This window comes from Sarcophilus harrisii, chromosome 2 (genome assembly GCF_902635505.1).
Source record: "Sarcophilus harrisii chromosome 2, mSarHar1.11, whole genome shotgun sequence".
Lineage (NCBI taxonomy): Eukaryota > Metazoa > Chordata > Mammalia > Dasyuromorphia > Dasyuridae > Sarcophilus > Sarcophilus harrisii.
In genome coordinates, this window is record NC_045427.1 from 579,880,663 (window position 1) to 579,895,062 (window position 14,400).

Here is a 14,400-nt window from a genome sequence, read left to right on the forward strand (position 1 = left end):
TACTATGGCAGTGAATTTCTTTAATCATATGAAAACAAGGCAGCTTCATAATAAAATAAAATACATGTAAACAAAAAGTCTCAACATCTGATTCTCTGGAAAACACGTTTCATAATACAATAAATGATATGTTCTTTCCATCTGAGTTGCCAGTTTTCATTTGGAACACCTAAAAATAAGGGATAATCAATCAACAAAAATTCAAAGAAATCCATTTAAAAGCCAAGTTAAATCACTTGCCAAAGATCCTATTCCTTTCATTTTAATACAAAAATTCCAATGATAGCCTTGTGGCAGGAAAACAGTTACACATAAAAACTTGAAGAATTATGCAAAGGTAATTCCACTTAATTAGCCACACTGATGATAGCAATTTTTATGATATACTAAGTGTTGTTCTTTTTCAGAACGGGCTTTCTTCTCATCCACTTGAATGCTTTCCTAATCATTTCCTGGCTGCTGACTAGATAGCATCCCTCATAAAGAGCTAGGAAAAGACAGGGGTCCTAGCATCCATTTACTCAAGTGAAATTGTTAGTGTCACACAGAGATCCCTCAGGGCCCTCCCTCCAAATTTTTGGTGCTATTCGCACAGTTACTGGCAGATACTTAGCAGGATAACTGAGGTGGGGAGAGAGGGAGGGGGGGAGTGTCTATATGTTTGATTAAAAATTGTAGATATGAAAAACAATATTCTGACAAGATCTAGAAGTAAAAATATTAAGTTAAATTATATTTTAGTAATAAATAGAATGGTCAACAATTAATGGCAAATTTGCTTCAATAAAAATGTGATTTCACCCATTCCTAAATATTACTAAGCTTGAGAATCTAAATTGCACAATAATTGACAAATGAAAAGCTTTTCATAAACAATTTAGCAACTGATTTCATTCCAGAAAAATTTTAATCTGAAAAATATATGAGAAACTTAATTCTTTTTGCAAATATAATTCATTGTAACTAGATATGTATAAATTATCTCTCAACAACTTCCAACGTTACCATTAATGAAAAATAAATATAACATCAAAATAAGGATTAATTTTTAAAGATCTGAAAGTAACAATCAGGCATCAGAGAGGGAAACTGGGGAAGATAAAAGGAATGTTTAGAACTGTAACCAAAGTCTATCATTCCTAATTTTTACCTTTTTAAAATTTCCCCTATATAAAAGATAGTAAAAAGAATCAAAATTGTGGGAAGGTTCAATATCTTGGTATTCCTTCAAAAAGTCCTGCTTTACCTGTTTTAAACATGAATACAATTTTCTCTGTCAGAATCACCAAAGCATAAACTTTGCTAGCTGATCATGTTAGTCCTGCCAGCAGCCTAAAGTCAACAAGATGAAGAAACCGAGGGAGACACACATTCAACTACAGGAATATAAAAGTACAAAAGACCAAGCCAATGACCTCAATGGTATAGGTCATAGAAGAAATATGGAATCATACCTTAAGAAATTTGGATTTTACTTGCTACAGCATGGAGGAGAGATCATAGGCTGTGAAATTTCAAAAGTTCTCACAAGGTCCTAGCAAAAAAAAAAAAAAAAAAAAGAAAAGAAAAGAAAAAGAAAAAACATTAAAGAAAATGCCATTCAACTCAAATATAAAAAGTCAAGATTTAAGATGGGATGGATGCCATCCACATCCAGAGAAAGCACTACAGAGACTAAATGCAAATAGAAGCATACTATTTTCATTTTGTTCTTTTTTTGGGGGGGAAGGGGGGATGTTGCTCATGGTTTTTCCCTTTTGTTCTGATTTTTCTTTCACAATGGGACTACTATACATGTATAACCTATATCAGATTGCTTGCTGTCTTGGAAAAGGAAGGAGGTAAGGGAGAGAGGGATAAAAATTTGGAACTCAAAAATATTATAAATTTGAATGTTCAAAACTATGCTTACATATAATTGGGGGGAAAGTACTATTGAGGAAAAAACTGGAAAAAAAAAAGTCAAGGTTTTATAAACTGAAGCTTTACCTTCCAGTCTTGGTAACTCAGTGATATAACATCTTGGTGTCTGATTTGGGTATTTTGTTGTTCACTTTCCTCATTACCTTGGGTAATAGGCTCTGTTAGAAAGAGAACATTTCCAAAAGTGATTAAATCAGAAGAGTATTTCAACAATAACAGAATTATAACCTTTAAAGGCATTTGTTATTGAATTAAGTACTTACATGCCACTTTGTTCAATTTAAAATGTACTTAATTTAACAATCCAATCTAATGGCATGTGACATGTCAACATAGTCTCAATTTACTGCAACAGTGGAGATTGGGGAGCTAGATGGTGCAATGGATAGACAATTAACCTTGGTCTCAGGAAAACCTGAGTTCAAATGTGACCTCAGACATTGGCTGTGTGACATCCCTCTTTTGTTACCCCTATAACAACATGAATTTGCCTGCTTTTATTTTCAACAATAATTGGGTATTGATATTTGTAGAGGAAAAAATATAATAATTATTTTTTCCTTTATAAACAACATGTGTGAATGTGTGGCAATACAAAAGCATTTTGAGTGAAATTAAGGAAGGAGAGAACTATCATTAATGTTGAGGAATTTATAATATAGTTGACTAAAATGAGGGAAATTTCAAAACAGTATATAAGTTACACATATATTATGAGACATATATGTATGTGTGAAAGTTTAAAGAAAACAAAATAGAGCAAGAGTGGTCAAGTTTACCTTTCTTGAGTGACATGGGTTTGGAGTTACATATTATAGGAAATAATAGATATGGATTAATAGAAAAAAGTGTGAATTCTAAGTGAAGAAAATGGTTTAAGCAAAGCTATGAATCTGAAAGTTACTAAAAATGCTTAAAGGGATGGGCCAAATAAACTGGCCAGGATAGAACAAAAGAACAATTTTGGGTAGTAATCAGAGAATAAGTAAAAAGGAAACATGCTATTTAATGTACCGATTTATTAAGTCAGGAAGTTTCTTGATGTGTGATAGATAATGGAAAAACTATTATGGCTTAAGTAATAAAAAGACATGATGAAAACTTAAATATAAAGAAGTTTGCAGAAGGAGAGAGAGATTAAAGGAAGATCAAGTGGATTAGGCACTTATACCAGTGAAAGTTAGAGGTAAAAAAAAAATTTGGACTAAAAGCATTCCTGCAAGGTTGGGCTTCACCCAACCTCACTGAAGAGAAATTGTGGGGAAAGAAAAGACAGGACTTTGTGACAATCAAATTAAGATGTAAGGGAGAATTAGAGGGCTAGGGAAAATACATGCCAATGTTTTTTGTGCATTAAGAATTTGGATAACTACAGTTTGACTAAAAACAAAAGGAAAATGTGGAAATAGTGGTTATTTAGGGCAAAATGATTACTGGTTCAGTTTTCAACAAGCTAAGTTTTGGGTGATGATATCTTATAAGCAACTGCAAATTTGAGAATGAAAATATAAAAGAGCAGAGGAATGACAAATAAGTCCCAAAGTAGTATAATAAAGGGTTGAAGGAAAAGGTGCCGATAAAAACAAGGAACAGAGAAAAAGGAAGAAAATTAAAAATTAAGCATTTTAAGGAAATTTTATCATCTTTTAGAGGAAGGGAATAAACATTTAAATACATACAGTCTATATGTTGCCAGGCATTGTGCTAAGCAGTTTTTTTTTTCCTACAAATATTATCTCATTTGATTTTCACAATTGCCTTGAGAGATAGGTTCTCCTCTATTTTATTATCTCCATTTTACAGTTGAGAAAACTGAGGCAGACAAAAGTTAAGTAACTTGTTTAGTCATAGAGCCTGTAAATGTTGAGGTTGGATTTGAATTCAGGTCATCCTAACTCTAGGCCCAAGGCCCTATTCAGTTATTTTTTTCTCTTGTATCATAAAGACAGTATAATACTAATATGACAAGGTATTTTATCTATAAATTATGTTTATTATTTTAAACTAACCTTATATTTTTCAGTTTTCAACTGTTAGGCATTATGCAATGATGAAAAAAATGTAAACCTTGCAATGAAATTTTAGCAAAATAAAATTCATCATCTTTAATTAAAAAGACCAAGTCTCCATAAACTAAAATTTTTGAATAGAACCATTACCTATTATTGGCAGTTTATCTTGGTCAAGTCTTATTCTTGCAAAACCATCCTAAAATATAAATGTAATACATAATTTTACCACCTGTTATTAAGATGAGAAAGCACCACATTTTCAATGCATGTCTCTCAAATGGTAGCAATATGGCATTTGAAAAGGTAACAGTATGAATAATGGTTGGAAGCATGATTTTCCTTAGTTTCCCTGTAGTACTATCGCCAGTTATATAAATATTGGTATTCTGCACTACAGAGGACCTAAATATACAAATCTACGTCAAGTCTAACTCAGCCACTTCAGTCATGTGTTAGGCAGGTCAGGAATCCAGCTTTACACTATGAGTATAATTAACTTTAAAGCTGTCCAGTAATGGGGAAGCCTGCCTTCAAAAGTAGAGGCCTATCATTAAGTCTTCAAGCAAGAAAACAGGATCTGACTCAAGAGCCAATGTTTTGTCCATTGTAACACCAGTGCTCTGCAAATTATACTCATCTTATGACTTTACAAAATATACTTATTGGTATCTTTGATGAAAATGTATCCCATTATCATCCTCCCTTCTCCTTCCCAAGGAGAGAACTTGTCTAAAAAGAATATTTTTTTTAAAATTTCTTAATTAAACAAAATAATAAATAATATAAAGTACATATAAATTAATAAATAAAATAATTAAATAAAAAATTTAAAAAATAAAAGAATATTTTTTAAAAATGATAAAACCCTCTCTCCCACAGAAAAACTGATTAATACATTGAAAAAGTTTGAAAACATATCAAATGGTCCACATTCTATGAATATTCTATTAGTGTAAGGAGTGAGATATAAGGGGGATGTCCTTTTTGGTTGTCTTCTTTGGAGACAAGTTACTTTTAATACTTGTAAGAGGCAACATACACATGGATCTCATTAATCTTTATCAACTCTAGGATTCATGTGGGTGGGAACACTGGGGACCCCTTTAGGATTTCTGTTTTTTCCCATTCACTCCATGGCTGAACTTGCTTTTATGTGTTTTTTCCCCCAAGTGGAGTTCCAGGTTTCTTAGAAGCAGAGACTATCTAGTCTTTTGTCTTTGTATCCCCAACACTTAGTACAGTTCTTGATAATATGGGAAATGCCTAAAAATGTTTTTTTTTTCCCCTTTCATTCATGAATCTATAATTCTGATATCCAGAAATCTTTGTAGTGGCATAAAGTAAATATAAATCAAGTGATTATATATATGGTATATAAGTACGTTTATATATGTAATACTATGTTTTCTATTTGAAAGTGGACACAATGCTACCAATCAGAAATCTATCTCCTTACTTACGCAATTTCTATGAGAAATTTAGATTTAGTCTACATCTTTTTAAGGAAAATGTCTTGACATTGGTTTAATGACTAGCTATATCTAATTCTGATGTTTCAAAATACCTTTTTATACTTTCAAAGTAGCAAACTCATGACACTAATTTATTTCAAATAATTTCTGTTTTGACAATGACAAAACCAGTGTTACAGAGAACATCAATCAGTACATATCTGGGTTACTTCTGCCTATTTACATATAAATATGTCTTTTTAAATGCCCAGCAACAATAAGGGTTTTTGCAAAACAAGCTTTAATAATTCTTGTATATGTTATTTGTAGCTCTTTTAATTAAAAAAAAAAAGTTGAAAATTTTGTAATTAAGCCTTACCCTTATAATGAAGGAAACATGGAAAATATTTTCCACAGTTCGGGCAAAAGAATTTGGATCAATCACAAAGTCAAAGAAGGATATAGGAGTCTCAGCTATAAATATAGGAAAACAGAAAAGAAAAAGTTACTCTTCACCAAAGTTAGCACAACATTCCCTTAAAAGGGGAAGTGGTATTAACTGAAAGATGGCAAATAATTTTTTATAAAAATACTTTAAAACAAGTTTTAAATAGATGTTTAAGATAAAAAAATGGCTTTTAAAAGAAAATTACTAATCATTTCATACAAAATTTATTAACTACTTTCTAAATGCATCCTGAATTCAAGTTACAAGTTAAAATCACACTCACGCTCTTCTCTAAAATAAGTCTGCAGTAATCCCAAGATCCTTTCTACCTCTTTTTCTGTAGCCTCTTGTTGTGACTCTTCCATTTTTTTCAACTGGAAAGTACAAGAAGTTAATGTGAATGTTCATCTTCACAATTAAACAGAAAAATTTTACTAGAAACAAGTTGAGCCCCTTGTGTGGCGATTCATACTGATCAAACTTCTATGAAAAGCCTGGGGTTTTGGTGAACTACCAGTTCAAATGACCAAATATTATTAGGATATGGAAAACCAAAAACACTAATGGGATCTTAAGTTTCATTAACAGGAACATTATATACAAAAAAAGACATATTGTGATTTTATTGTACACTACCCAGATGAGACCACCTCTCAAGTATTAATTCTAGATTTTGGTACCACATCTGAGGAGCACTACTGACATAATGAAGTGTAAAAAGGGAAAACCAAGTTGGTGAGTGCACAGGAACCACGGAACATATGGGTAACTTGAAGGTAGTGAAGCTAATTAGCCCAGAGAAAAGAACACTTAGGTGGCACATATTAACTGTCTTCAAATGTTAGAAATAAATGCCAAACAGAAGGTTAACTAGATTTCTTATGTTTAGTTCCAAAGAGTATATGTAGGAGCTATCAGAAGAAAGTGTAAAGGCAAATTTTATTAAAAACAAAAAACAAAAACCCCTTCCTAATAATTAAAAATTGTCACAAAGTGGAGTAAGTTGTCTTAGAAAGCAATATTCTATCATGGAAAGTTTTCAAATAGGGACCAGACACTCAAATCGATATTGTAGAAGAGATTCCTATCCAGGTACAGGTTTGGACTGTTATTTCTGAGGATCCTTGCAAATGTGAGATACTATGATTATCTACTGTTCAACTACAAACCACTTTTTACCAGGTGACAGTAAGGATGATATCCAAGCATAAATTTGTCAAATACCATAAATATTATATTTAAAAGGAATAAATGTAAGGTTTCCATTTCTAATAATCAGATTTGAAAAAAAATCATCCCTACTATTAACAGAAGAAAACAATAAAATTAACAAAAACAATTCTTAGAATGGTTATAAAAACCAATAACTGAATTACAAAATTAATCAAAACAAAATCCCATTAAAAAATAAGGATCAAAATATAAGTGATAGAAAATGATAAGAAAAACAGTTCAAAAAATACAGCCCATTTTCATATCTTATGATCTTCTTCCTATACATGATGTCTTGGAAACATACAAAAATGGCTGACTTTTATCTAAATATAAAAACACTAATGACTGCAATAAGTCATTAATAATTAATTATTATAATAAGTTAATAATAAACCTCATCAGGCATGGCCCTTTCTTCTTCTATCTTATCTTTTTTTCTCTGACGTTCATTACGTTGCTTTGGCACAGGAGGATCAGTCTTGAATGAACCAAACCTAATTAGAATGAGGAAAAAAAATTATTTGTTCAAGCAAGCTAGTATACCAAAGTAATTAAGTTACTCCTGCTCAACATTTATCTAAATCAGGGAGAGACAGAATCAAGAAAGAAAATTATAGGTCGTTACCTAATGAACAATGATATGAAAAATGTTTGATTAAAAATAAGCAAATATGCAAAGACATGTTAATAAGAGTCTCTATATTATTGAATGACATGACCAGTTTGGAGCTATACTCACAATATGGGACTGGTTGAATATTAAGAAAACTATAAACAAAATAAACTACATTTAGTAACAAAAATTAAAATTAAAATTATATGATTATTCTAAAAGATTTTTGAAAAAAAATCCAAAAATTTTGGCATGTTACATGAAATATATGTCTATACTTAATACTTGGCTGGAAAGCTTTCCAATTTTCTGTTAAAAATACTAGAACTCATAAGAATAAATGGTCCATTCTTTAATTTGATAAGTAACATATATAGAAAACCAAAAACAAATATAAAGTAAACAAAACAAACATAAAACAAAGTAAAAAAGTTAGAGGCTTTCTCAATAAGATCAGAGATTAAAGCAAAGATCCCTAATATCAGTGCTAAAATTTAACAATGTGCTAGGAATTACAGCTATAGCAATAAAAGAAAGGGAAGTAATAAACATAAACCAATGAGGGTTTTTCTAGAATAATCAAACCAAAAAATTAACTAAACAAATTCAAGTCACAAGTTATGAAACAAACACTTAAATCATGGGCATTCCTGTTTAAAATTGAAAGAACCCAGTGGGAAAACAAAAATTTAATTCAAAGTAACTACAGAATTTATAAAATATTTAGAAATCTATTAAGATGTACATAGGGAGTAATAAACTATAAAACATAACTTATGAACATATTGAGACCTAAATATTTAGAGAAAATTAATATAATTAAAACGACAATACTTCCTAAATTTAAATTAAATTCGGTGTTTTTATATTTAAGTTAAATTACATCTAAATTTAAATATTTAAATTAAATCTAAATTCAATTACCAAAATGATTTTAGAGTTAGAAAAATAATTAGGAAATTAATCTCGAGGAACAAGAAGTTGAGAATCTTGAGCAAAATAAGGAAAAGGGTAGGAGGAGAGGGAATTAGACAAACAGAGAAGACATTGTGTCTGGGTAGCAGCAAAATGGCACAGCAGATAGAGCACGAGCCCTGAAGTTAGGAGAAATTACATTTGGGATCTATGAACAGCAAAAGATTTCATGATCAAACAAGAGATAGAGAGGATTTAAGGATAAAATGGACCATAGGAGCACAAACTAACTATGTGGACTCATGTCAATAACTCAAACAGTATAGGTCTGCTCAAAAAAATGGACAATTTTGCTTATATACAATTTAAAAGGTTTTACACAAAACAAAATGCCATTAAAAAGACAAGGAAAAACAAATTAGAAAAAAAATTCTGCATCAAGTTTATCTGATAAAGGTCTTATATCCAAGATATAAAAAGAATTGGCTCAAATTTATAAGAACAAAACATATTCCTCAATTGATAATCAAAGGATATGAACAGGCAGCTTTCAAAGGAAAAAATCCAAGCAATCACATGAATAAATACTCCAAATCGTTATTAATTAGAGAAATGCAATTATAACAACTCTGATGTATCATACTCATCAGCCTGATAAAGTTGACCAAAAAAAAGAAAATGACAATTGTTAAAGAGGTTGGGGAAAAGAGATAAACTAATGCACTTTTGGTACAGCTGTGAATTGGTATAAAAAGTCATTACATAATGCATATTGACCACTTAGCTTTAAATCCCAAAAATATGAAAGAAATTTTAAAAAGACCTACACATGCAAAAAATATATAATAGCTCTTTTGATATAGTAGCAAAAAAGTAGAAACTAAGAAAATGACCATGTATTGAAGACACTAAATAAATCATAGAATGTAAATTATTCTTATTGTCATAAGAAATGAAAAAATGGAGGGTTTTCCCCCAAATCTGGGAGAATGGATATATAATATGCATGGTAAAGTGAGAACTAGAAAAAAATGCAACGTTTTTCTTAAAGTTAAAAGACATGATCTCTTACCAATGCAATGACAAAATTCCAGGGGACTCCAGACAAAGCATACTACCCACCTCTTGACTGAGAGGTGACAAGGATGGAGGATGAGACACACATATTTGGACATGGCCAATGAAGGAATTTGCTTTGCTTGACTATGCATACTTGTTATAAAGATTTTCCAATTTTTTTTCTTGTTCATTTTGGGAAAAGGGGAGTTGCAAGAAAGAAAATACATTCTTGTTAAGTGAAAAAAACATTTTTAGGTGCTTTATTTAGTTATCTCTAAAACAGAGAACTTGTCAGATATCAACCCTTCTGCCATGCCATGCCCCAAATAAACTTACAAAAAATGGAATGTTGGAGCCCATTTTAAGAATTTTACTGATATTATTCCCACTCGGAGCCAGGAATCTTCAGGTAAAAATCCAATATGAAGTGGTTCTTCCTCACTATCGCTTTCTTGTACTTCAAGCCGATTTAGGCCCATATACTTAAGCTGAAATGATAGGATAAAAAAATCTTAATTTAGCTAAATTTCATGATTTACTAGATGAAATACATTCCTAAGTCTCCCATTTAAATGGCCAAAAAAAAAAAAACTACATTATATCTCAGGGCTACACACAGCTACAACGTAGAAGTTAAATTTATGAATAGTCACAAAATAAATTGTATGTTCCATATAAGAAACATTTGCATCTTGAACTTAAAGAAAAATTATTTAGCTAAGTTATGAACTTTTGGTATGCCAGGATAATGGTTTAAATCTTTAGCATCTTAAGTGCTATTTCTCAGCACCATAATGTGTACTAGATGTTCCTGTACATGTCTACAAACAGTTCACTTTTGGAAATAAGCCACAAAATTTTATTAGTTCAAATTCAAATCAATTTCTAACTATTTGACACATGCAGAAGACTTTTTTGATTGCTCTAAACATATAAAGTTAATACTTTATGTCCTCAGACCAGAGATTATGGTATTGTTGGAAGAGCCATAGATGCAAGTGGCCATTTTTAATAAGGCCAGTGATACAATAATAACAAAATTTAAAGATTACTTAAATTAGAAAAAAAAATCCTTAAAAACATAACTATCCACATTATACTATTCATTACCCAAATTTTATTAAAACAGAACTCTTGAAATAAACAGATTGATTAAACAATATTAACTGAAAAGCATGCACCATGTTACTAAGTACTGAGGAGGAGATGAAAATTTTAAGATCTGGTTCCTGTGCCTTGGAGAATTGTATGTAATTGTATATAATTCAGCATAACTGAAAAGAACGGACATTAAATGCAATAGAATTGAAAATGGTGTCAAAGTCAAAATATAGATATATGATCAATTTTTGCCCTACATGTAAAGTCATCATCAATTCTTTGCTAATAATACAAGAAAACTAGAAACGTCCCATTACATTTGAATAAAGATCATGAAAGGACATTATTTAAATTTTTAGATGCTATCAAAAAAAGGTTCAAAATATTTGGGATATAGAACCAGAGCCTTGAGGTCACCTTATGGCTGTTTAATTCCTACTTGCTGCTCCTCAAATCCCTGGGCCTCCAAATCACAATCTGCCCAGACTAAAATTCCCAATCACAATCTAGTTTAATGTTAACTTTTCAAAGGTTCTTCACTACTTGGTTCACCATATTCACTGTGACATCTAGGATCCCTATTCTATCATGGCTTTTCATTCTTCACCTCCATCATCTTTTGACAATAACTAAAACTACATTCTTTACCACCTTTTACAACACTTGGAAGATTTCTCTAATATCTGGGATACACAGGACTAGTAAGAAAAGTTGATTATACTCATTACTCCCCATCATTACTTCCAAATCTTCCGTCTGCCCACCACTTTGAACAACTTCAGGTCCTGTAAAATATGTACCTTCTAATTAAATCATCATGTCTAAGACTCATCTATCAATCTCTATGTCTCAATGAATCCAGGATTAACAAGGTATAAATTATCCCAAATTCATCTTCATCAAGATCTCTAGTACTTTATACTCAACATCTCCACTCTTCTAGTCTCCTTGCCTAAGTCACTTTTCTACTTTATCACATTTTTCTATTTCCTTAGGGATCTTATCCATTTGATCTTTTTTGGACTTGGGAAATAGGAAGATAAAGCTGCCTACTAACACGAGCCATATGATAAGCCAGTCACTTATGCTTGCTGAACTTCAATTGTATTATCTCTGTAAAATGAGAACACTAAAAGCTGTTGTACCTATTTTTTTTAAGTAATAAATTTATTTTTATTATAACTTTTTATTTACAAAACATATGCATGGGTAATTTTTTCAACATTGACCCTTGCAAAACCTTCTTTCCAAATTTTCCCTTCCTTCTCCCCACCTTCTCCCCTAGATGGCAGGTAGTTCAATACATGTTATATGTTAAATCCAATATATGTATACATATTTATACAGTTATCTTGCTGCACAGGAAAAATTGGATCTAGAAAGAAAAAAACCTGAGAAGGAAAACAAAATGCAAGCAAAAAAATACAGAAAGAGTGAAAGTGCTCTGTGGTCTACACTCAGTTCCCACAGTCCTCTCTCTGAGTGTAAATGGCTCCCTTCATTACTGAAAAATTGGAATTGGTTTGAACCATCTCATTATTGAAGAGAGCCACATCCATCAGAATTGATTGTTGTATAGTCTTCTTGTGGCCATGTATGATGATCTCCTGGTTCTGCTCATTTCACTTAGCATCAGTTCATGTAAGTCTCTCCAGGCTTCTCTGAAATCATCCTCTTGATCAATCATCTTGTGATCATATATCACTCTAATTGATTTTCAAATTTTATAAAAACATTCATCTGCTGCTGCTCAGTAAAAAGACTGCATTTGCAATTCTAGTCTTAATACTTACTATCAAGGATGAGTTATTTATGCATATATAACAGCTCTGATATGACCCTCAAAAAAAAGATGGCTGAGGTAACCAAAGCAAGAGGACTCTATCCAACAAGCTGAGGAAGTCATCCCAAAACTGGGCACACACAGTGCATAATGAAAGGGTGCCCCACCTTGTTAAAACTTTTAAAAATTTTAATGATTTTTTTTCTAAGTTTGTTGCATTTATATTTTTTGAAGTTAAATTTAAAACAGCACTAAAACTATACAGAACATGATATATAAAGTATTTGCAAAATTTAAACATTACACTCAAGTTGGCTATTAATTACATATTCAACCTCTTACTACTTAACTAGCCTTTTCCCTACTGACTGGAACATTAGTTTACTTATTGTTACCTATCAACACTCCAGTTCCTACTAATGTACATCTGCAAACATTATCCCCATAAGCAGAATGAACTGTTATTTTTGCCTCTCTCTAGACTTTCTAACTTCTTTTAAACCTCAGCTCAAGTGCCACCCCCTTCAGAAAATCTACTGTGACACATCCAATATTTTCCCCTGGAAATTCATGTACTTGTACCTAATATATAATGTTATATTGCTGTATATAATATAATGTTGTATTTCACAACCACTTGTTCCTAAAGGCATTCTCCTTGACTACAGAAGTTTGCTATATCTTTGTTCTTGTAAAATGCCAAATACTGTAATTTAATAAATATTTAGAAATAAGCCACAAAATTTTATTAGTTCAAATTCAAATCAATTTCTAAGTATTTAACACATGCAGAAGACTTTTTTGATTGCTCTAGACATATAAAGTTAATACTTTATGTCCTCAGACTAGAGATTATGGTATTGTTGGAAGAGCCATAGATGCAAGTGGCCATTTTTAATAAGGCCAGTGACAATAATAACAAAATTTAAAGATTACTTAAATTAGAAAAAAAATCCTTAAAAATTTAATAAATATTTGTTAATTTATACTTGTTAATGATTTTCATCCATGAAGAGAGTTATCCTAATAACAATAATAATAATGAAACTCCAAACCTCAGAAGAACTGAAGCAGCATACATTTCCAGCATTGGCCAGATAATAAGATGTAGAAGAGCTAGGATTTGCATCTGGGTCCTCTGACCCAAAAGACAGTTTTGTTATGGCTGCCTTTTTTCGACCCCTTTGGTGGGTTTCCCTTTTCCACGAGAGGGCTCCCTCACTGGCCTCCAAAAGACATCTGCTCCAGCACAGACTATGCACACTCACTTGGTCCAGCAATTTTAGCCACCTTCTTTCTGTCAGAGCCCATTCTACCTTTCTCTCTGAGGACCCTGTGACATAACACACAGTGAGGCAGCCTTCTCTTCTTGATGATGGCAAAAGCTTGGTATAATAACTTTGACAAATCTGTAGTCTGCTTTGCTGCTGCCTTCAGGATGACTCTGCTTATAAGATTGCTTCATTCCAATAAAGCTCCCTTTAAACTGGTTTTACTATGCACTACTTTTTAAAGAGGGAATATTTATCAAATGCCACTGAACAAAGAAGTTCCCATCATAATCCACTGTTTTCCTTAGCTTTTGTATATCTCTTACACTGAGGCACTTTCTAGTTTATTTTTGGTCTCTTTGTTTTGGCAATTCATTTACAATGGTTAAATTTTTGTATGAAATTGCAACAAGAGTCCTTTCCATGGGTTTGTTTTTTCATTTGTTTTTCACCAACTTTAAAGTGGGAACTGTTAAGTAACATTCCAATTTGTTTTCATCTTGTATTCATTTTGATATTCGCTTTAACAAACTGGTGATGTGACTAACCCAAAACAGCCGATTCAAGTTACTCCCACATCAATGATACATAGTTTCCTGATTATTAAAA

At 31.6% G+C, this 14,400-nt stretch overlaps 1 protein-coding gene across 2 annotated transcripts in view; it reads right to left on the reverse strand.

The window, feature by feature from the left end:
• Nucleotides 1-14,400, reverse strand: part of NSMCE4A (NSE4 homolog A, SMC5-SMC6 complex component) — a 22,319-nt gene continuing 7,919 nt past the window's right edge. Inside the window, exons 4-11 of one of the 2 annotated variants that reach the window (XM_031955973.1) lie at nucleotides 9,973-10,124; nucleotides 7,444-7,543; nucleotides 6,118-6,208; nucleotides 5,766-5,860; nucleotides 4,083-4,131; nucleotides 1,990-2,081; nucleotides 1,455-1,534; nucleotides 1-169 (exon numbers count right to left, since the gene is read on the reverse strand). In XM_031955973.1, coding sequence (XP_031811833.1) covers nucleotides 1,472-1,534; nucleotides 1,990-2,081; nucleotides 4,083-4,131; nucleotides 5,766-5,860; nucleotides 6,118-6,208; nucleotides 7,444-7,543; nucleotides 9,973-10,124 — 642 coding nt within the window. In that variant the 3' untranslated portion in view covers nucleotides 1-169; nucleotides 1,455-1,471. The remainder of the gene's footprint in view (nucleotides 170-1,454; nucleotides 1,535-1,989; nucleotides 2,082-4,082; nucleotides 4,132-5,765; nucleotides 5,861-6,117; nucleotides 6,209-7,443; nucleotides 7,544-9,972; nucleotides 10,125-14,400) is intronic. The other variant, XR_004232497.1, reaches the window with a different exon arrangement.